The 23,684-nt window shown below is 40.2% G+C and overlaps 2 protein-coding genes across 2 annotated transcripts in view; both read left to right on the forward strand.

The window, feature by feature from the left end:
- Positions 1-10,281, forward strand: part of CAPRIN1 (cell cycle associated protein 1) — a 35,163-nt gene extending 24,882 nt beyond the window's left edge. The window contains exons 13-19 of the mRNA XM_052652096.1: positions 31-141; positions 339-488; positions 1,634-1,784; positions 5,658-5,852; positions 6,341-6,444; positions 6,841-6,904; positions 8,431-10,281. Coding sequence (XP_052508056.1) covers positions 31-141; positions 339-488; positions 1,634-1,784; positions 5,658-5,852; positions 6,341-6,444; positions 6,841-6,904; positions 8,431-8,495 — 840 coding nt within the window. The 3' untranslated portion in view covers positions 8,496-10,281. The remainder of the gene's footprint in view (positions 1-30; positions 142-338; positions 489-1,633; positions 1,785-5,657; positions 5,853-6,340; positions 6,445-6,840; positions 6,905-8,430) is intronic.
- Positions 10,282-14,548: 4,267 nt separating this feature from the next.
- Positions 14,549-23,684, forward strand: part of NAT10 (N-acetyltransferase 10) — a 39,592-nt gene continuing 30,456 nt past the window's right edge. Inside the window, exons 1-5 of the mRNA XM_052652424.1 lie at positions 14,549-14,669; positions 17,429-17,551; positions 17,893-17,984; positions 21,307-21,478; positions 22,848-22,970. Coding sequence (XP_052508384.1) covers positions 17,444-17,551; positions 17,893-17,984; positions 21,307-21,478; positions 22,848-22,970 — 495 coding nt within the window. The 5' untranslated portion in view covers positions 14,549-14,669; positions 17,429-17,443. The remainder of the gene's footprint in view (positions 14,670-17,428; positions 17,552-17,892; positions 17,985-21,306; positions 21,479-22,847; positions 22,971-23,684) is intronic.

Here is a 23,684-nt window from a genome sequence, read left to right on the forward strand (position 1 = left end):
GAAGCTTTGATTTCTTTACTTCTTTGTTAGGTTCCTTTGGTTTCATCCACAAGTGAGGGATATACAGCATCTCAACCCTTGTACCAACCTTCTCATGCTACTGAGCAACGACCACAAAAGGAACCGATTGACCAGATTCAGGCAAGTTGTGTTACTAGGTCATATAAACTTGATGAGGCACTTGAATTGGTGGAGGCAAATAACTGTTAATAGTGTCTCTTTGTTTTGGACCTAACTCATTCACTATATTATTTTTGTTTCATAAGATAGTTGAGTTCATTAACATATGTATGGGTCTTAGTTTACCACTAAAGTGCATCTATTCACTTTGTGTTTAGGCAACGATCTCTTTAAATACAGACCAGACTACAGCATCATCATCCCTTCCTGCTGCTTCTCAGCCTCAAGTGTTCCAGGCTGGGACAAGCAAACCTTTACATAGCAGTGGAATCAATGTAAATGCAGCTCCATTCCAATCCATGCAAACGGTAAGCAGATTAAGTCAGTTGACATTAAGTGCCTGGTGTGTACTATCTTCATGGTGGAGTCTCAGCAAAAAGTCACAAAAACTTTGTGCTTGAGTCTGTATCTACTGTAACTTTAGATTATGTTTAATTGAACATAAAACTCATTTTTTTCTGTTCACAGAGATAAACTTGAATCTTAGGAGTTATGTGCCTACATCTTGTTTTGTAGTTTCACCCTTTAACAGAATTTTAAATTTGAAAAAAGTAGACTGATATATATCATTGGTCTTCCCTTGTGGCACAGTGGTAAAGAATCTGCCCCCCAATACAGAAGATGTGTGGGTTCGGTCCCTGGGTCAGAAAGATCCTCTGAAGAAGGAAATGGCAAATCACTCCAGTATTCTTGCTTGGAAAATCCCATGGATAGGAGCCTGGTGGGCTACAGTTCATGGGGTCCCAAACAGTCGGACACGGTGGAGCATACACACAACACAGATCATTACCTAGAGATTAATTGTTTATACTTAGTCATATTTACTGAATCTTTTAATTTACTGAATTATATCTCAGAGTAATAGATGTTATGATACTACACTTCGGTTCTTCAGTGAGAATCTCTAAATCACAGGATTTCTAGAAAATAATGATAACGAAAATACCGTGATCAATGGAATATAGCTAAAACAGTGCTCACAGGAAAATTCATAGTTAAATGCTTAAAATACTAATTTTCAATTAAAATATAATGAAATATTCAACTTAAAGTTCATAGATTTAATTTATCTAAGTGATAGTATATCAGGGGTTTGCATCTTTTAAGATTTCTCATTTATAATAGCATTTCCAAGGATTCTAATCCTGTGTCTTCTCCGATTTTTAATCCTTATTTATACTCTGCTAAAAAGTGCTCTATGACGTGTATGTGTATTTTCCAGCACTGAAGTGCATTAACTGAGAAACTCGTGTGTGTGTGTGTGTGTGTGTGTGTGTGTGTGTGTGTGTATGTGTGTGTGTGTGAGAGACAGAGAGAGAAATAAATCTTGAGACTTTTGTGATGCTTGTTGTTTACATCTCAGTTAAGACCAGCATTGAGATCTGCCATGTTAAAAGTAGGAAAATGATTAGTATAAAGGGAAGAACTAATCATTTACTTTATTTACTTATAGGTGTTCAATATGAATGCCCCAGTTCCTCCTGTTAATGAACCAGAAACGTTAAAACAGCAAAATCAGTACCAGGCCAGTTATAATCAGAGTTTTTCCAGTCAGCCTCACCAAGTAGAACAAACAGAGCTTCAGCAAGAACAGCTTCAAACAGGTAGGAAAACCAGTGTCACCTCGTTGGCTTTTTGCTTTCCACTGCAATGATTGACATTGTTAGGCGAGTTTGGACTTTAGAGTGGCAGTGACCAAGAGTTTTTATTTTGGTAGTAGTCCAAAACAAATTAATTTTTCACTGTTGATTCTGAGTACAATCAAGTCCATATTTGCTGTATGTGAATTATGTGCAGGTTTTGGGGACCATATGCCCATTTTCCTTTGGTCAGTGAGTTTTCAAAATAGCCTATGTCATTGGTGATTTTAGTGGAATTAAACTTGTTATTTGAATTAGGATCAACTTTGGTTTTAATTGCTAATTAATTGAAGCCTGGTAGCATGATATCTGGCAACAAGTCAGTTATACAAAGTTAAGCAGTAAAGGCATGGTAAGGCTACATTTAGTAGACTAGGTTAAAACAAAGTCCTTGCCAGCAAATAAGGTCATAATTTGGCCAGTAACCATATTTCTGACAATAGTAGGTTTCTTATATTTGTAAGACATAAATATATATATATTTTTAGGTCTTTGCTTATTTAATTCAAATAATTAGAGATTTAATTTGAATCCCACAACAAACTAGTAAACCTGACTGATGTGAATAACTCTACTGATTTCTTGACAGACTTGGGTCAACAATAATTTTTCTTACATATCCCTGTGGTAGTTAGCATCACTAATCAGTAGAGTTTGAATCAACCATAGTCTGATAGAAATTTGGCAGTTATGCAATCTATGCTTCTGAATGATAAAATTGGACTTCTCATTCTCAGGCTCCTTTAATTATTCAGTGCCACGTAAAGGCATACCTTGAGGAGATTGCAGGTTTGGTTCCAGACCACTGCAATAAAGCAAATACCTCAATAAAGTGAGTCATATGAATGTTTTGGTTTCCTAGTACATATAAAAATTCTCTTAACACTATACTATAGTCTATTAAGTGTGCAGTAATAGCATCATGCCTAAAAAACAGTGTACATGCCTTAATTAAAAAATACTTTATTGCCCCAAAATGCTAACCATCCTCCAAGACCTCACTTGAGTTGTAACATCAAAGATTGCTGACTGCAGATCACCATAACTTATCTAATAATGAAACAGTTTGAAATACTGTGAGAATTACCAATATGTGATTTATCATATTGATAAATCTATCAATGTGATTTATCATTTGATTTGGTTAGTTTTGCCTTTTGTGCCAGTTGAGTTCAATCTATCTCATATTCTACTCAACTTCACTAATTGACTATGAAGCATTGATGCTAGATAATCTTTTTTTACTTTGTCAAAATATATGTTATCAATGAAAATTAACTTCAAAACAGTTAAGATATTTTCAGTACAAAATAAATCAGCCCATATGCTTTGCTCAAATACATCCACACTACCACTGCAATCTAGGCAGCCATCAACTCTTATCTAGAATATTGCAACTCTCTCCCTTGACTCTTATGTTAGCCGATTCTGTTTTCCACACAGTAGCTAGAGTGATTTTAAAATGTTAAATCAGATGTCTCTCTTCCTGTTCAGAGCCTCCCAGTGACTTTCAATTATATTTAGAAAAGAAACCCAGTCTTTACCTTATACGAGATCCACGATCTAGGCCCCTACCTTTATCCTGTGTATGTCCTATTTTCTTCGTTATGTGCCCAGACAGCCACAGACACAAATTATCTTCTTTCTTTAATGTAAAGAAAAAGTCCTTTATGCTTTGTTTTCTTTTTGCCTGAAACTTTATTCCACTATTTGCATAGCTTGCTTTGTGACTTTTAAGCCTGTGCTCAGATACCACCTCACAGAGACCTCCCTTCATCGCCTTATCCAAATATAATATGCTTACTTTAGTCATTCACTTACCCTACTCGGTGTTTTCCTTAATCTCTTATTACCTGAAATAATATAGATGTTTTTACTTGTATGTGTATTTTATTTACTTATTATTTCCTACTATTAAAACTTCCTTATGGGCAAGGATTGTGTGTCAGAAACTATCTCATCCCTTGTGTCTAGGACCTGGCTTGGCATGTTGAGGGCGTTAAACGATATTTGTTGATTAAGTCAGTGTATCCCATCGTTTTAGAAGTTTTGTTTTTCTTTTTTAATATTTATTTGGCCACACCAGGTCTTAGCTGTGTCATGTGGATCTTTAGTGGCAACATGTTGGATCCAGTTCCCAGGGTGCGAACCCTGGCCCCCAACATTTGGAGCGTGGTGTCTTAGCCACTGGACCACCAGGAAAGTCCCCCATCATTTCAGAAGTTTTGAATTAGTATCTCATCAACAATGACATTAAAAAAAGATCTGGCAAGGATATATGACTTTTTTCTCTATGGACTGAAAGTGCGTGCTTATGCTTTACGTGCACTTAACTAGGATCTTTAAAATAAAGATCACACTTTAATTGTTCCGCTTTGAGTTTCTTGCAGTGAGATTTGACCAAGGATAATAAAGTTCTTGCTGACAAAGTCAAAAATTCACTTCTTCTGACCATTTTCTACTTGCATATGAATGAATCTTTTTATAAAAAAAAATTTTTTTTGGCCACACCATGTGGTATGGCAGGATCTTAGTTCCCCCACTAGGGATCAAATCTGTGCCCTAACCACTGGATCACCAGGGAATTTCCTGAGTGAATCTTTACAGATAGAAAATTTTACTGGTGTGATATTTGTTTTATAGCTATGTTTTGAGAATGTAGTAAAAGATAATTTGAAAGATCACATTGTGCTTAGGTGTATTTGGTCCATTACATAGTTCAAAAAAGAACCTTTTCTTCCTAGGCATTCTCTAGTTTTTTCATTGCAAAATAGCATTCTGAGAACCCATAAACATGGATTTCTTGAAGATACAAAGTAGGTCAGATAAATTTTCAAGACTCACACTACCTTGTTTCTCTGCCCAAACATACAACATTTGGGCTGACTGGAGGCTGCTGACTTTTTCTTCCTTGAGTATAGCCCTTCCTTTGGTCTATACCTTCCTTATCTCCCAAAGTTACTGTTAGCCTTGTTTTTTCTCTCCTGTGAATTATGAACATTGGGGTAATACCAGGAATGTATCTTGCTGTTTTATTTTTGAAGGTTTCTAGATTTTAGGCTTCTCTCCATTGTGGAAGGAGGAGGGATCCAAGGTATAATAGCATGGACAACCTTCCATATTGGAATACTTCCATACTTCCAGTAGTAGAACCTTCACTTCAGGGGGTTAAGTGCCAGTATGAGTACTGTTTAATTCTTTTTTAAATTGGCTGTGCATTTAAAATACTTGACATGTACTCAAGTATTATGACAGGGTATATGTTGAAGGCCTCTGCTGATTTATCTTTGTAATTGAGTATTCTAGCTATAGCTGCTTAGCTATGGGAAGGTATGTTTTTGTATGTTTTAACAAATATCAAGGGAAATTTAGAGGAGTAAGAAAACTAGCAATAGGAGCTTTATTATAATGAAAAGAAGTAATTAAATGGTACAGAATCTAAGTATTTCAGTACATAAAGTCTTTTGATTATTGTAGGTCATTTGTGCTATATAGAGGTGCCTCTCAGAAGATGTGTAAATAATACAGCCTTTCAAGTCATTTAGAAGGATAGGTGTGCTTTCACACAATGTGTGCTCTCAGAGGTTTGGAATTATTGTTGGAGAACTTCATTCTCTTAGCTTAGTACAGGGGTAGAAGCAAGATGGGGATTTCATTAATGTGTAGTTTTCTCTGTTATTAATATGAAAATTTAAAGACAGAATTAAACTTTGAGGAGACTGTAAGAAATTTCTTAAGTGAGAAAGCATATAGGAAATCAGGTAAATTGTAATGAGCTGTGTGTGTATCTGTGTGTGTGTATACATGTATATATGTACTTTTTTCTTTCTGTTATAGTGGTTGGCACTTACCATGGTTCTCAGGACCAGCCCCATCAAGTGACTGGTAACCACCAGCAGCCTCCTCAGCAGAACACTGGATTTCCACGTAGCAGTCAGCCCTATTACAACAGTCGTGGTGTGTCTCGTGGGGGTTCCCGTGGTGCTAGAGGCTTGATGAATGGATACAGAGGACCTGCTAATGGATTCAGAGGTAAAGACAAAAACCCCCAAAAGAAAGTTCATATTCTTTTCTAATTTGCACAGTATATAGAAATATGTCATGTTTTTTATGAAAAAATTGTATCTCTCTGCATTAGCTTCTTATGTACAGTGTAAACTTTTTTCTGGTATGTGTTGATAAGAGTTATTTAAGTTGGCAGAATTGGGACTGAGTATTGTGTATGTATTAAACCCATATCTACCACTGTCCTGTAAAGGATAGTGCTTTCTATAGATTATGAGACCTTATGGAGATTTGTTGTTTTTTGTGTTGTGTATGTGCAAGGATGGGTAACTGCTGCATCTTAGAAGGCAATAGAGACAAATTAGATCAGGGTAGGAAATTAGAAATTAGTTTGAATGACTAGCATGGCTTAACAGTTTTTCAGTTCTTCCTTGGTCAGTAGTGAGAAGGTAAAAACTCTTTAAGAAGATAACAACAACAAAATTTTTGCTTTTTCTTCTTGTCCTAAATTTTAGGAGGATATGATGGTTACCGCCCTTCATTCTCTACTAACACTCCAAACAGTGGTTATACACAATCTCAGTTCAGTGCTCCCCGGGACTACTCTGGCTATCAGAGGGTAGGTGAAATTGTTTAAAAATATAAACCTGACCTAAGTACCACAATGAAAGGGACTAATGTAGTTGCTTGACGAACTAGAGTAAGTAATTTGGGGCTAATTTTGAACCTCTGTACAAGATACTTCTTTGTGGAGAATGATGACTGTTGCTTTTCTTAGCACTCAGTATAGGGATTCATTTAACAGAGTTTGATAAACACAATGATTTTTATGAGCAAAGAAGTGTATCTCATTGATCTTGAAAATAAGAGAAGTACTATTACAGAATATCTTATAGCAATGCTATGTTTAAATGTCTAAAAGAATAACAGAATTTTGTATGCTATGAAAGACTGTAAGAATAGAGTAAGCATTAAAAATTACCTTTTCTTCAGTACTAACTAGCTTGTCTTTTAGGATGGATATCAGCAGAATTTCAAGCGAGGCTCTGGGCAGAGTGGACCACGGGGAGCCCCACGAGGTAATATTTTGTGGTGGTGATCCTAGCTCCTAAGTGGAGCTTCTGTTCTGGCCTTGGAAGAGCTGTTCATAGTCTGCATGTAGGTTACATGTTAGGAATACATTTATCATTTCCAGAGTTGTTGCTAGGGATTAAATGAAATGCTCTGTTTCTAAAACTTATCTTGAACCCAAATTTAATTTTTTGAATGATTATCCCTGTTACTATATAAACTGTCTTGAAAACTAGAACATTTCTCCTCCTCAGAAAGTGTTTTTCCAACTGCAAATTATTTTTCAGGTCCTAAAACCTGCTAAATGTTTTTAGGAAGTACTTACTGAAACATTTTTGTAAGACATTTTTGGAATGAGATTGAACATTTATATAAATTTATTATTCCTTTTTTATTTTTGAAACATGCTTATTATATTTTAGGGCCAGAAACCCTTTAATGGCCGGATAAGCCATAGTGACATTTAGAGAACCATTTAGAAGTGATAGAAAATTGAAATTTCAATGACTTTTGGACCACTCTTAGTGTTATAAATGGCATTATTTCTGACTTTTAAACAAAGCCTCCAAATTCATAACCAACTTGCAGAACTATACTTAAAAATTACAGGTTTTAAGAGTTTTTTGTTTTGTCTCTTAATATAGGAAAACTACTTCCTATTTGGGTAGGAAGTCAGTCTGTGTAACAATTAGAGGTAGCATTTCATATGATCTGAAGTTCTAAATGGTTCTCTGATTTGAGGGAAGTTGAATTGATTTCCTCTAGATATTGGCCATAATATGTATACAAATGTATATTAAGGAGGAATTACAAAATTCTTTAATTTCAATGCTAGTAGAAACTGGCCAGCAAAAAAGGTGCATTTTTTTTTTTTTAATTATGGATCACTTGGGAATTACTGACTTGAAGTATCAAAGGATATTTGCATGTGAATGTGGGTTATGTTCTTTCTCACCTTGTAGCATATTCAATGAAAGTTGAGTTGAATGGTAGCTAAAAATCTGTTTTAACAGCATGTAAAAAGTTACTTTATCTGTTACAAGTCATTATACAATTTTGAATGTTATGTAGTTTCTTTATAACAGTTTAGGTAATAAGGTCTGTTTTTCATTCTGGTGCTTTTATTAATTTTGATAGTATGATGTTATCTGAAATGTAAGCTAGCGTGTATACTAGAATGTAAGCTCCATGAGAGCAGGTACTTTGTCTGTCTTCACTGCTGTATCTATTTCCAACGCCTGATGACAGTGCCTGGCACATAGTAGGCACTCAATAAATACTTGTTGAATGAATGAATGAATGAGTACTGGTGGAATACTCCATTAGCTCTACTCTTCTTTTAACTAGAGAACATGAGCAAATTTGCACATGGCAACTTCCAGGACAGGTGAAACTTGAACACTGAAGAATTGACCTCTTAAACCTAATAATGTGACAAGCTGCCCACATGCTTCTTGACTTCAGATGAAAATCTGCTTGAAGGCAGGACAAATAATATTTGAAAGAAAAACCAAATGCCATTTTTGTCTTCTAGGTCGTGGAGGGCCCCCAAGACCCAACAGAGGGATGCCGCAAATGAACACTCAGCAAGTGAATTAATCTGATTCACAGGATTATGTTTAATCGCCAAAAACACACTGGCCAGTGTACCATAATATGTTACCAGAAGAGTTATTATCTATTTGTTCTCCCTTTCAGGAAACTTATTGTAAAGGGACTGTTTTCATCCCATAAAGACAGGACTACAGTTGTCAGCTTTATATTACCTGGATATGGAAGGAAACTATTTTTACTCTGCATGTTCTGTCCTAAGCGTCATCTTGAGCCTTGCACATGATACTCAGATTCCTCACCCTTGCTTAGGAGTAAAACATAATATACTTTAATGGGGTGATATCTCCATAGTTATTTGAAGTGGCTTGGATAAAGCAAGATTGACTTCTGACATTGGATAAAATCTACAAATCAGCCCTAGAGTCATTCAATGGTAACTGACAAAACTAAAATATTTCCCTTGAAAGGAAGATGGAAGGAGTGGAGTGTGGTTTGGCAGAACAACTGCATTTCACACCTTTTCCACTAAAATTGGAGCACTGAACATTTAGATGCATACCAAATTATGCATGGGCCCGTAATCACACGTACAAGGCTGGGTACCAGCCTTAGGCTTTGACACGGCACTATTCATCCTCTGGCCAGACGACTGTGGTTTAAGACACATGTAAATTGCTTTTTAACAGCTGATACTGTATAAGACAAAGCCAAAATGCAAAATTAGGCTTTGATTGGCACTTTTTGAAAAATATGCAACAATTAAGGGATATAATCTGGATGGCCGCTTCTGTACTTAATGTGAAATATTTAGATACCTTTCAAACACTTAACAGTTTCTTTGACAATGACTTTTGTAAGGATTGGTAGTATATATCATTCCTTATGACGTACATTGTCTGTCACTAATCCTTGGATCTTGCTGTATTGTCACCTAAATTGGTACAGGTACTGATGAAAATCTAGTGGATAATCATAACACTCTTGGTTACATGTTTTTCCTGCAGCCTGAAAGTTTTTAAAAGAAAAAGACATCAAATGCCTGCTGCTGCCACCCTTTTAAATTGCTATCTTTTGAAAAGCACCAGTATGTGTTTTAGATTGATTTCCCTATTTTAGGGAAATGACAGTCAATAGTTTCACTTCTGATGGTATAAACAAACAAATAAAACATGTTTATAAAAGTTGTATCTTGAAACACTGGTGTTGAACAGTTAGCAGCTTATGTGGTTCACCCCATGCAGTTTAGTGTTACAAATTTTATGGTTATCTCCAGCAGCTATTTCTACAGTACTTGCACTTATCTTTCGTCTAACCCTAACTGAATTATCTGTTTCACATGGAGGTATTTATTCAAAGTGGTGATTCCCTCCCATAGATGTATAGGGAGAGTCCCAAGTCTGATGACGATGGACAGTTTAGTAATTTATGTACGATGTTGAAATTTGTGCTAGCAGTTGGAGCACTAGGTCTGTGTGCCTATGAACTTAATGCTGCTTGTTGTATCCCACTTTGACTTCATGGGGAATTAATCCCACCTTATACTAAGCAAAGGCTATTAAGTTAATGGTATTTTCTGTGCAGAAATTGAATTTAGTTTTCAGCCTTTAGCTAAGGACTTCTTCCAGTAGGTGCTCAGCTACTTAAACCCATAAAACTATTCTCAAACATTCATCATTAGACAACTGGAGTTTTTGTTGGTTTTGTAACCTTCTAAAATGGATAGCCTATTGAACATTCCACATTCAAAGTTTTGTAGGGTGGTGGGGAAGGGGGGAATCTTCAATGTTTATTTTAAAATAAAAGTTCTTGACTTTTCTCATGTGTGGTTGTGGTACATCATATTGGAAGGGTTATCTGTTTACTTTTGCAAATAAGTATTTCTTCTGCTAGCACCTCCCCTTGTGTGCTTTAAATGACATCTGCCTGGGATGTACCACAACCATATGTTTGCTTTATTTTAGGCGGATAGATAAAATATTTGTGGTTTACTGGGTAATCCCTAGATGATGTGTGCTTACAATCTTTCTATATATAAAACTAACTTTGCTATCTGTGTAGAAAATAATTTCATGACATTTAAAATCAGAATTGAAATAAGTTCTTTATACAGTGATCTCTATGAATCAGTTCAGAGATGGGATGGGGGAGAAATGTTTTCTAGGTTTCAAACTTCTGTGCGTTAGTGCAGATGTCATGAATGTGTAAAGGTATTAGTAGTTTGATTATTTCTTATGTATGTTTTTAAAAGAATCGTTTGTTCTTTTTGAGATATTATACCTTTTTTTGGGCATTCTACCGTTGGAGTCTAAATCTAAAACTTATGCCTGAATTCAGACTATATTTTTTAAAGGAGCGCCTCTCTATGGGGCAGAGAACTTTTTAAAAAGTCCGATTAAGATCTGAGTCTTGGTACTAAGTGTTCTGTATAATTCGTGGATGCTTGATGCTTGTCCTCCCTGCAGGAGGCCTTGCGTGGGCAAATGCATATTCTAGCAGAGTTGAAAAGAGGTGGTTGTCACATGTGGCACTGTGGCTTGGTATAGCAAGATGCCATATATAAAGTACTTTCATTTAAATGCACAGTATCAATCATCTCATATGGATAATGAGACTTCTGTTTTAAAGCTTTAAGGTACAGTGTCATTGATTACCTTGGCTAGGGCAGTTTTATTTTCAGATCTTAATATCCCTAAAGAATATTATTGAAAGAGGTTTTCTGATCATCGTTATCTTCATATTAAAACAAAATCCATTAAGTATTTTTAATCAGCTAGCTTCTGCTGTTCTTTAACCTCCTATGTATATATATGACTCCGTGATGGGGGAGACGTCACTTAGAGACATGAGAATGTGTATTTATTCTCAGAAGGTTAATTAACAGATGTGCTCTTAACAACCAGTTCATAAAATGTAGAAAGTAGTTGAATATTCACCTCCTAGGTGTCTTAGGAAATTTGTATTGTTCATTATATTTTCAATAATATATCTTAGGGGGAATGGGATACAGGTAAGCACAAAGTTAAAACCCATCATTTCATCTTTTAAGTTTCTGAATCTCATCCCATTTGAGTTCTTATTAAGCACTCTTTGAAGTTTTATTGACTGTAAGTTATATTAAAAAAATCAGTATTGCTCTTAAGCTTATTATCCCTTCTAAAGAGTTAATGGGGGGAGGGAAAACCCTCAGGAATATGAAAATAATTTGTTAAGGCTCATTCTATACCCTTTCCCATTTTGAATTCTACAGAAATACTGGAAAAGACTAGTGAATGTTTTAAATTACATTAGATTAAATCATATTAAAACCTGATACCTTAATTGTCCTTGAGTGAAGTTTGCTTTAGTTGTTTATACCACTGAGCAAAGCTCTAAGTGAACAAGTGCTACTTGTGAGAAGAAAGGAAAAACCTTAAATTTCTGTTAGCCTCACCTTGTTAGACTACTACAATTCTTCTCAGTTGGGATCTTAATACCTTAAACAGCGGTTCTGAAGCCTAATCCAGTCTCATGCAGAAGACTGGCTCCTTGAGTATGTAAGTAGTGAAAGATAACCTGATTCAGTGAAGGCAGTTTTTACTGTTCTTTTAGTACTGGTTTTCTGTTAGTATTGTATTTAGATTAGGGAGTCACTGTATTAAGTCAGTACACCAAAGCTTCATTCAGCAAATTTGGGCCCTCTTTGCCAGGTCACCATTCCAAGCACTAAGCATTCCGTGGTGACAGAATCACTGGTTCCTGCCCTCATCAGTCTAATCAAAGATGTTGTGATGATACTAAAATACAGCAAAAACCATGATGCAGCAACATGGTTGATGATGGATACTAAGGCTGTGATAGGATATGACCTAGTCAGAATGATCAGGAAAGACATTTTGATGTAAATAGTTCAGACCTGAAGCATGAGGAGTAGTAAACTGGTAAAGAACGGGAGAGAACTGCATGTCCAAATCCAATCTCCAGTGACTGAGAAACTGGCTAGAGTAAAGTATAGGTTTTATAGAGCTAGAGAGGCTGAAGCAACAGGTAAGGACTGCTAAGAACAGCTTTGTAGTTCTATTCCATGGTAAGTTTGTCTCTTGGGAGTTGGAAACTGGTAAGTTTTAAGCTGTGTGTATAGCGGTTGGGATTGGGGGAGGAGAGGATGGTGGGTCACCTAATAAAATTGCTATTTAATAACACTCAAGGCAGGGGATTTCCTGGCAGTCCAGTGGCAAAAGCAAAAACGACAGTGTTGAGAGCAAAATATTATGATGCAAGAGATGACTTGCTGTAGCCCGTGTAAGAAATGATTACAACAAAGTGCAGGGTGGTTGTGAATGGGTTCTACACATTTCTATCTTAACTGGCCACTGCTCAGTATCCTTTAGTGAGTTTTCCAGGACTTGGTTGCAGACTTCATCCCTAGCTAACATTCTTCCCTAGTTGATCTTAACCAATCCCATTACTGACTACAGTCATCATTTTAGTCACTCAGAAGTATTTCTAGGTCCCAAACTCCCTCAAACACACCCAAACTTCATGTCTTGATTTTGAATGCTTTTGAGTATTTCAGATTTATCTGTTCATGAACGTATATCCAGTTGCTCAGGGCAAATGATATCATTGGTTTCCTTTTATACCTTGTGTCTATAGTCCTTAAGCAAATGCATATGATTCTACCTTAAAAATATATCCTAAGTCAGCACTTGTGACCACCACCACCACTATCAGAACAGGTAACAGCAGTAGCTTATGATGGTTCTGTTTCAACTCTTGCTCTCCTGTAGTACAGTTTTCTTGCATAGCAGTCAGATTGAGCCTTAGAGGGCAAATCAGGTTTTGTCACTTACCTGTTATTGAGACTCCAGCAGTTTCCCTATAAACCATGCCACACCTAGAATCCTAAATCTGGCCCATGTGCCTAATGTGTCAGGCCTGATTTCCTACTGTTTTCTCTCTTGCTTACTGTACTGTGGCCACACTGAATGCTTTGCTGAAACTTTAACCGTCCTGGAAACTTCATGTGTGGAAAGCTTTCCACTCAACTGTTAAAAAGAATGTTAAGGCTCATTCTTCTTAAATTAAGGTCTTTGCTCCAGGTCATCATTTCAGTCCTTCCATGTCTGCTATGTGTGTTAGTTTTTACTCACTGGATACTTTTTTCTGAACACCTTTTTCTTACCTAGACTATTAAACTTCAAGAGGGATAGGAAAATTTTGATCACTTTATCTCGTCTAGCATATTGACATTTTGTTGAGGGAATTACGAAATTATGGTTGTTGGACCTCATGGGTGGTGCTGATTACATTAGGTTTGTAACTACAGAATTACATTTTGATTTGACGAAGGTAGAAAGGGAAATCAGTTTGGCTGATAAAAGCCATCAGAGAAAAGTTGAGCAGAACGTGTTTAATTCAACGTTCTGACCCCCAAATTCATGACTATGGCCTTTTAAGTCAACTGCTTGACAGTTCGCTTGGGGGTGGGGTAGAGGGAAGTAACCAAACAGCAGAACCTCAGAGCTGGTTTTCCTAAGAACTCCAGCATTTGACAGCCGGTACAGGCCTAAAGACCCTGCAAAGTACAGCAGCAATAATAGTGGGTAGAAAACGGAATCCCAGACAAACATCTACGAGGTCATGACTGAGGATGAGGAGGGTCAAGTGAGCTGAACGAGAAAGGTCTGCTGATTGAGTTTCCCTATCTTGTCACATTAGGACGTTATTTAAAATAAGAGGACTCAAAATTATGCGCATATCTTGGGAGCCAGTCATCTCGCATAACCAGGCTAATACTCAAAACCTCGGCCTGTCTGGGACCCGAGCTAGCCCCACGCAGTGACAGGCCATGCGGGTGCGACCATCTACTTATTCTGCTCTCCGTAGCCGCAGTATCTTATAACTCTGACCTGAAGAGGCAAACGACACCCAGCATCACCGCTACAGCCCGCAGAGACTTAAACCGTACAGCCGCGGTTACTACGGCTCCGCCCTGCGGGCTCTGACGTCATCACTCAGCGACCGGGTTGAAAAGGTCCCCTCTCGCCGTCGCCGCTCCCTTAGTGCGCCGGCGCACGCCCCGCCTTCAAGCCCGCGAGCGAGATGCGCGTCGCGGAGGGGTGATCTGAGAGCTGGCGGCCAGGCATCCGCTAGGCTGCGCCCGCCTCTTCCGCAAAAGTCCGGTGTCCCCACGTGCTTCCGCTTTGCTGCTGGCTGGAGTCCGCCGGGCTCGGGGCGCAGGTATCCTTCACGGGATGGTTGGGGGCGGGTGCCGAGGTCGGTGTCGGTGTCCTTTTTGGGCCCGATGAGACTGGCTACAGGACGAAGGCTTTGCATTAGTGCTGGTGCCCGACACATGCCGACTGCCGCTCCATCAGGACTGCCGCCTCATCTGGGTGCTCTTAGATGACAGGATCCTCTGCTTCTAAGCGCTCTTGCGGGTTGCGTGACTTGATCGCTTCCCTCAAGGGGCTCTAGTTGGGGTGGAGTGGGGTGGGTTGAGTGGGTGCGTGACAACACTTTCGGTTTCCGCGGAGCTTGTCCACAGTTCCTGATGGCAGCACCTGGCATTGAACAGAGACAATCTCATTTCATCCAGATCCTCCCAAGCTGGTAGCTACATCACTATGCTCATTCGTTTATACTCCGTATTCAGCAGGAACACTCAGGACTTTATTTTGTTTACCAGTGCACCTAGAATGATGCCTGGCGCATAGATAATATGATATTTGTTTGACTGATAGATGAATACTGAAAAATAACTCTTTCTCTGCCATCAAGGCCTTCCTTATCCATTAAGCCTTCCTTGGCAACTGCAGCCCACAGTAGTCTCAGACTTTCACCTGTCTGTAACAATTAGTTTTACATCTAATTTTATCTGCCTTTAGGCAGATTATCCCTCATTTCTTTCTCTTAAATATTTTCTCTAAGGAAAATGAAAACTCTTTGAAGCCAGGACTTTATTTGGTACTACTTCAGGGACTCCCACAGTAACTAGAACAAAAAGCAATAATTGGTTGTTGGTTGATGTGGTGGGGTTTTTTGTGTGGTTGGCAACTAAGCTCACAAGCTGGTTGGTGAACTGGAAACAGTTCAGACTTTGAAATCAGGAGGGCACCTGAATGTGAATCATGTCTCCCATCATTTTTCTTCCTTGGTGGTATTTGAGTATTTATAATGGGTCCTTTCTTTATAAAATAGGAGCCATTGGTTGTGATATAGTGTTTTACAGTAAGAAAGAACTGCTAAAATCCATGTTTGGATTGAGAGTTTAGGAAGATGGTACAGGGTTAAGTTTCAGTTAATGAGCTTTGTGTGTAGAATGCAGCTAACACTGGAGAGTCTAAGTAACATGTCATTTCTATTTTTAATTATAGAAACATAATTGATATTTCTGGTGTTTTTTGGTGTATCTATTATGATAATGATGCAGTGTTCTAGCATGAGTAAGTAAGTGAGTAAGTGAAGTCGCTCAGTCGTGTCCAACTCTTTGCAACCGCGTGGACTATAGCCCACCAGGCTCCTCCGTCCATGGGATTCTCCAGGCAAGAATACTGGAGTGGGTTGCCATTTCCTTCTTCAGGGGATCTTCCCAACCCAGGGATCAAACCCAGGTCTCCCGTATTGCAGGCAGACGCTTTAACCTCTGAGCCATCAGGGAAGCCCTAGCATATGTAATCACAATAACTTTAATCACAGTAACTTGAAATCTCTTTGTACAGGCTTAGGTATAGTTTTCCTTCCCTTGAGGAAGCAATTGTACGCATTCCATCATAGTAATATTCATTGATTTCTTCTTCTGATCTTGTTAGTAATACATGTGAATTAGAAAAAAAAAAACCCAAAACTCCCCAAAACAAAAGAACAAAATAAGAATCATCCATTATCTCACTGTCCATTAATAACTACATTTCAGTTTTTTTTAATGTGTATATAATGTATATACATATATACATATACATATCTTGCTGTGTTATCCTCTAATAAGCATCTGTATCCATATCCTTAGATAAATTTGAAAGTGATTTTGAACAAACATTTTTGAAAACTTCCTTATTTTCCCATGTTTATATCATAGGTTTTAATTCTTTTTTTTTTTTTTTAACATTGTTTCTGATTTTTAAAAAACTCCTCCAGAGGGGTGTGAATTATAGCTTTCCATGCCTATGGGAACATTTTCTTCACCTTTCAAGCCTAAGTGAAGTGAAAGTTCCTCGGTTGTGTCCAACTCTTTGCCACCCCATGGACTACACAGTCCATGGAATTCTCTAGGTCAGAATACTGGAGTGGGTAGCCTTTCCCTTCTCCAGAGGATCTTCCCAACCCAGGGATCAAACTCAGGTTTCCTGCATTGCAGGTGGATTCTTTACCAGCTGAGCCACCAGGGATGCCCAAGAATACTGGAGTGGGTAGCCTAACCTTTCTCCAGCAGATCCTCTTGACCTAGGAATCGAACCGGGGTCTCCTGCATTGCAGGAGGATTCTTTACCTAATGAGCTATCAGGGAACCCCAAGGGGACATACCCTGGGTCAACTATTTGGTAATGCTAAATCTTAGATGGCTTATTATTAAGACTATCAAAACAGCTATTTCAAAACAGTGTTATCAAGATGTCCTTGGCATTGTGATTAAGATTAAAAGCATGAAAATATACAAAGGATACATAGCAAAGTCACACAGTTCTTTTAATCTATACATTTCTTGAGGTATTTTTAGAAGTTCTGTTTCCTGAATTTTTCTTCCTTCATCTCCTTTTTTTTTCTGAGCCTCAGTCATGCTGTGATAGAGTCAGGTTACATGTTCGCAGTTACAAGCCTAAGTTTCCTCATATAAAAAATGAGGCTGATGTCTTCCCTAGGGAGCTGTTTGAGGGTTAAAAAAATAATACTTATAAATGTGCGTAGTTCAGCTCCTGTTCCATAGGAGGCAGCCAGCTAATGGTTTTCACCCAGAACCTGGATGTTCATGTCCAGTCGTGTTTCCTTTCCTTCTGTTTTAGTGATAATTTTTCACCATGCATCGGAAGAAAGTGGATAACCGAATCCGGATTCTCATTGAGAATGGGGTAGCTGAGCGGCAAAGGTCTCTTTTTGTTGTGGTTGGAGATCGAGGGAAGGATCAGGTAAGACCTGGTAAATGCTTCCTGACTTTGTGTCCTGTTCCAGAGAGTCAGCATGTTACGGACCATCTGGGGTTTTACACATAATGACATTAAGGTCTCTTTGGTTTTCTTTAAGTGAAATGCCTAGTGGGAACATTCCTTTATTTCTTGAAAGTGATGAATACTCAGTATTTAGAGTTATTAGCAGATAGGTTACCAGCTTTTGATACTGAGCACAAGAGTAAGTGTATGTGATCTGGTTTCTAGTCCCAGCCTGGGCGCTGCTTGCCTTGTAGTCTTGGGCCTGGCCATCCCAGAGGTCTCTCTCGTCCCTAAGAGTCTGTGGCTTTTTTCTTTGCCAGGTAGTCATACTCCATCACATGTTGTCCAAAGCAACTGTGAAAGCTCGGCCTTCGGTGCTATGGTGCTATAAGAAAGAGCTGGGCTTTAGCAGGTAAGTCGTGCCCCTTTGAGTGTCCCATCCCATTTCTCATCCCTGCTCCTTAGTTAAATGCCAGGAAATAATTGTTTGACCTAGGTTTTAAGGGATTGTTAGTAAAGGTGCTGTCTCTGAGGACACTTCCCAGTAGAGAAAATAATAGAACTGATGTTCATTCTTCATTCCTGACAATAAATTTCAAAATCTTTTCATGCTTTTTTATGTTCTCAGCCCAGTTCCTTGCTTTCTGCATGCCATTTTTCTTCCTAGTTGTCTCAGCTGATCGAGCTCATCTAATAATGCTGGTTCCACCTGATGCCTAATGCAGCAGCTTTTCTCTTCTTCTTTTCAGAGCTCTTCTACTAGTGTGCTGTCTGACAATTGGCTGGTTCTTTTTTTTTTTTTTAATTGTTGAACTTAAGACTTCTTATAGTAAATATGAGACCTCTAACACAAACATACTTAGGCACAAATGGGATCTATTGAAGTACAGTTGACCCTTGAACAGTGTGGGTTTGAACTGCAGGACTCCACTTATATGTGGATGTGTTTCAGTAGTAGGCTCTACAGTACTCTGTGGTTGATTGAATTCTCTGATACAGAGGAGCTATGGTTATAAAGGGGCCGACTCTAAGTCAGACATAGGTTAACCCCCAGGTTTCTCAAGGGTCAGCAGCATTTGGGTTAGCTCCTGAAGCCTATGGGGGTGAGATTTCGGCTCGGCCTTGGGGGTGGTGTACAGCCGCAGTGCTGACACCCTGGCCCTTGCTCTGTCCCTCTTCTCGGTGTAATCCCTTGTGTCTGCTCTGTTCTTTCCCACCTCAGGACAGCTCTCTCCTTCTGTGGTCCCCATTGCAGAAATCGCCCTTGAGGTTTACATGGTTTGGGTCCAACAACACAGAAATCCATCTTTCTCCCATATTCTTCTGGAAAGATATCTAGCCCTGGGCCAGAGGCAATGGGGTGGGCCACCTGGTAGGAGCCTGGCAGTTTTACCTACGCCCGTATGTGGGGAGGAGTTTGGGGTGCGGGATGCTGATCCTTGGCAGATGCCCCACTATAGCGCCACCTCAGAAACGCTCTCCTTTTACTCCGACCACCTTCCTAAGTCCTTCCCTCTCTCTGATCTCATCTTCCCCCACAAGCCGTTCACCTGTGTGGTTCTGTCCTTGGGCCTCTTCCCCCTCCCTTGTCCCCAGATGTAAAGTTTGTCTCTGGGGTGAACTCCGAGGGTGCGTCTCCAGCCCCAGCTGCTCTCTGCTCCGGTGAATCCCCCTGCTCCCTCCTCCACTTGGGGTACCACTTCACCTCTCTGTACTCACCTGCTGAATTGCTCCCCTCGGGTGCTCCTCTTGGTTCAGGGCCTGCAGGAAGCTTTTTCTAAGGCCCTCAGACTTAGCGCATGGCCCCGCTGCCCTCTTTAGCCCTTGTCTCTTTGTACAGTGCTTGTCACCTTACCTTCTCTCTCCCTCAAGATGTGATCACTTGCCCACTGGTAAGTAAATTCATTTAGCGAGGAGGCCTCTCCTGCTTATCTTTATATTTTCATATTTTCAAAGGATCTCCCATGTTTTACTAGGTGCTCAGTTACTATTTGTTGAGTGTATTGTTAACAGGCTCTAACATTTTAATTTTACTTGAGTACCAAAGGCTAAATTTGATTAGTTCTTATCCTTTGGTCTTTAAGAGACTTGATTCTGCTTAAAAGAAACTAGATTATGAATTACATAGTTTTGCCTTTAAAAACATTACAAAAGCTTTATTGTGAGAATATGAAAAATACAGAAAAATCACAAAGGTGAAAGTAAAAAGCACCATATTTTCAATACTTTGGCATATTCTTCCATAATTGGGCAGGTAAGCATTTTCAATACAGATTGAGAATAAGGCCTGTTGTCTCTCAGCAGAATTATAAGTTTCTGTTGCTCCGATTCTCACTGCTGTACGCTTGGTAAATGTCAGAATGGCAATTCAGGGTATTCTGGGCAGATTTGCCTTTCAACTTAACCCACCTGATCTCACTTTTACAAAGACCCCTCCTGTGCCTCTTGTAGCTCTTCCAGCCCTGTCTGGGTGTGGCAGATCATCAGGGTAAAGCTGGTGCTAAGTCACGGGCTGAGGAGCTGGAGGCCCAGGGGGAAGGCCTTAGCCCTTTCAGTTAGAAAACGGTGATGAAATTTTGGTCTGATGTACCCCTTGGTTCTGGAGTGTTCTTGTTCTCTGTTTTCCCTGAAAGAAAGAGTTGGGACTTTCCTGGCGGTCCAGAGGTTAAGACTTTGTCTTCCAGTGCAAGGGCTGCGGGTTCACAGCCTGTGGTCCAGGAGCTAGGATCCCATGTGCCTGGAGGCCAAAAAAATCAAAATGTAAAGCAGAGGCGGTATTGTAACCAATTCAGTAAAGACTTTAAAAACGGTCCACAGCAGAAAAAGTCTTAAAGAAGTTCACTGACACTTGGGTATTGAGAGATGTTTAGGACAAGAGAGCGGAGAAGGTGATGGCACCCCACTCCTGTACTCTTGCCTGGAAAATCCCACGGACAGAGGAGCCTGGTAGGCTGCAGTCCATGGGGCCACTAAGAGTCAGACACAACTGAGAGACTTCACTTTCACTTTTCACTTTCATGCATTGGAGAAGGAAATGGCAACCCATTCCAGTGTTCTTGCCTGGAGAATCCCAGGGACGGGGGAGCCTGGTGGGCTGCCGTCTATGGGGTCACACAGAGTCAGACACGACTGAAGCGACTTAGCAGCAGCAGCAGAACAAGAGAGAAGTTCAGAGATGTCTGGGAGATGTCCAGATTCCATTCTAACCTGTGTATCCTCTGTCGGTGTTTTCTTAGATTAGAACTGCCCTTGAGGACTTGATCTAACCATCTGGGAAGGAAGTGGATGAATTCATTTAGGAAAAATGAATAAAGTAACCCACCATCATGATGCCTCTCCCAGGTTCTCTGGGAAGGAGTGCCATGAAATTGAAGCATTGGCTTGAGACTGAGATAATGAGCCCACCAGGGTTTAGTTTCAAGATCTGGCTAAATGTGGGGTTTAGGGACTCCCATTACCTTTCTTGTTAAGTGATGTATGAAAATGGCAGGGTTCACAAACAGACTTATACTATCTTCCTCTGAAGCCCTTCTCTTCTAATGCTTCTCCAGTTTTGTTTTGTTTTTTTTTTTTTTTAGCTTTAAAGCAAGGGAATTAGTCCTACAATTTCCAAGTTCCCTTCTAGCTCTGAAAGTCTTAAGTGGGTGATTGTTGAGTCTATTCCCTTCTCCCAACTCTAGCCTCTCCAGTTAACTGGCTCTCGTGGGATTGGGGGTGGGGTGGGGTGATTACAGTCATCGGAAGAAAAGAATGCGACAGCTGCAGAAAAAAATAAAGAACGGGACGCTGAACATAAAGCAAGATGACCCCTTTGAACTCTTCGTAGCTGCCACCAACATTCGCTACTGCTACTACAACGAGACCCACAAGATCCTGGGCAACACGTTTGGCATGTGCGTTCTCCAGGTGGGTGACCTCCCCCAGCCCGCAGCTGGGGGCACAGCACTGAGGGGTGCTCGGGCTGCCTGGGTACCCACGAGAACAGGTGTACAGGGAGGAGAGAAGATGCGTGCGTATTCCCCTTCCCCCAGACTTTATCAGTGGAAGACTTGGCCATTTTCCCAAGGAACTTGATAACTCACACCACGAAAAGAACATTTTCTATCTAACGTAGCACTTGTCCAGAGATACCCAGACTGGTAGTGATGCTCCGTCATACCTGGGTCTAACCAGCTTGATAGAACACGGAACTTTGCATGACCCTAGAACCCCAGACCTTGTTAGAACCAACTGAAGGCTTTTGTTTTATTAGAACTTACTGTCTTCTTAGAACTAACTGAAGACCAGACAGGAGTAGGACTTAACTCACTGGGTACAGACCTGAGCACTCTTACATCCTGTCCAAAGTGCTTGACTGAATAACCAGCCCCCACAATCAACCTTCTAATTCTTAGAGTCCCCTCACTCCACTCCCCCACCCCCAACCCCCCCTCCCCCTGCAGAAAACTATCTGGTGAGTTTCTTCACTGGCGTGTATTTTCTCTTGCCTGGCAAGTTCATAGATTGTCTCACATTTTTGTTTTGAGCTCTGGTGGTCTTTGTTTTATTCTTTGATTCTTTGACACTTGTGATTTCATCGATTCCCCCCTTCTCCTGCCCCCGAAAGAAAACATCTTAAGCACAAATCTCCACATTTAAGCTCAGGTTCCCACTGTTTCATCATGTATTTATTATATGCATGCACTGCTATAATTACATGTATTATAAAACATACCTTATAAAATATAAATTAAGAAATGAGATGGGAAATTCTGAATAGAAGTTCTGGTTTTTTCTTTCTGCAGTCCAGTGGGTTGTCCATGCATTGCTGGGTTACATCCCACCTTGGAGGCTGAGGAGAGCGTTTTGCCTGTTCTCACCCCATCACTGACTGCTGGGGAGTTGTTTCTGCTCACCAGTTACCAGATGCAGTGATGATGGCTTCTTTAGGCAGTGGCTCCCCCATGTGGTACAGTAGAGCTTTGTCAGTTTCTCCCTATGAACACAGCAGAAAATGAATGGGAGATATTTCTGAAATTCATGTGAGAATCAATGAAGACTGGAGAACTTCTTTCCAAATAAGATTTTATCAGGGATGATGGGAAACACTTTGACATATAAAACCAGAGACACCTGTTCTAAAGAAGTCCTAAATAAGGACTGTGTATGGGGGTATTGGTGAGTTGGTAGGGGGTATCATCTTGAGTTTGTACTTTAAAGCCCTCTTGGCTCCTGGTTAAGCTTCCCCACCATGCTCTTTGCATCATCAGCTAGTTCTAAGGTCTCCTTCTTCCAGGATTTTGAAGCTTTGACTCCAAACTTGCTCGCCAGGACTGTAGAAACAGTGGAAGGTGGTGGGTTGGTGGTTATCCTCCTGCGGACCATGAACTCACTCAAGCAGTTGTACACAATGACCATGGTAAGTCCCTGTTTTTTTAAACTTGATTATGGGGGTTCCAGTTAATCGGTGTTTTTCTACTTTCTTTTAAGAATTCTTACTGAGCAACTCCAGCGGACAGTCAGCATCATCTCTGGGCTGGGAGCTCTTTAACTGCAACTAAGGAAAAAGTGACTGCAGAGATGTCTTCTCTGGCCCTGGGTGTGCTGGGGAATGTGAATTGTGCCCTTGCTCTCAGGCATTTGCAAATACCACACCAGCGAGGTGCAGATAGGATGCAGCTATTGTGTAGTTAAATTTCTGAAGTAGTATTCCACAGAGAGCCACGCCAGGGCCTGCAGTTGTGTACTACGGAAAGGGGACCATATCCTGACGTCCTCCCCGCCCTCTCCCTAGTAGGTGATGAAGGAACACTGCCATTCCATTCCCAGGTTGGCAGAAACTTTGACTCCACGTGGTGGGGGGGATATTTTCTGCCCAAGTTGTGGACCTGGCTGTAAGTGAGGAAAATGTCCTCCTGGATGCACAGCTGGTCTGTGACTCATTGGCTCTGCCACGTGGGTGTTGTGTTCTGCGCGGCAGGTTTTGAATCGTGTCCACGGCCACCTGCTCGGGAACTGTTAGGATTGGCTTCGGGATTTCGTGAGCTGCCTTCATCTGGTGAAATGGGCTTTCCTCAGATCTGGAGCCCGCTTCTTGTCGCCTCCCCCGACCACCACTTCTCCTCACCCCAGC

Source organism: Budorcas taxicolor, chromosome 15, assembly GCF_023091745.1.
Source record: "Budorcas taxicolor isolate Tak-1 chromosome 15, Takin1.1, whole genome shotgun sequence".
Lineage (NCBI taxonomy): Eukaryota > Metazoa > Chordata > Mammalia > Artiodactyla > Bovidae > Budorcas > Budorcas taxicolor.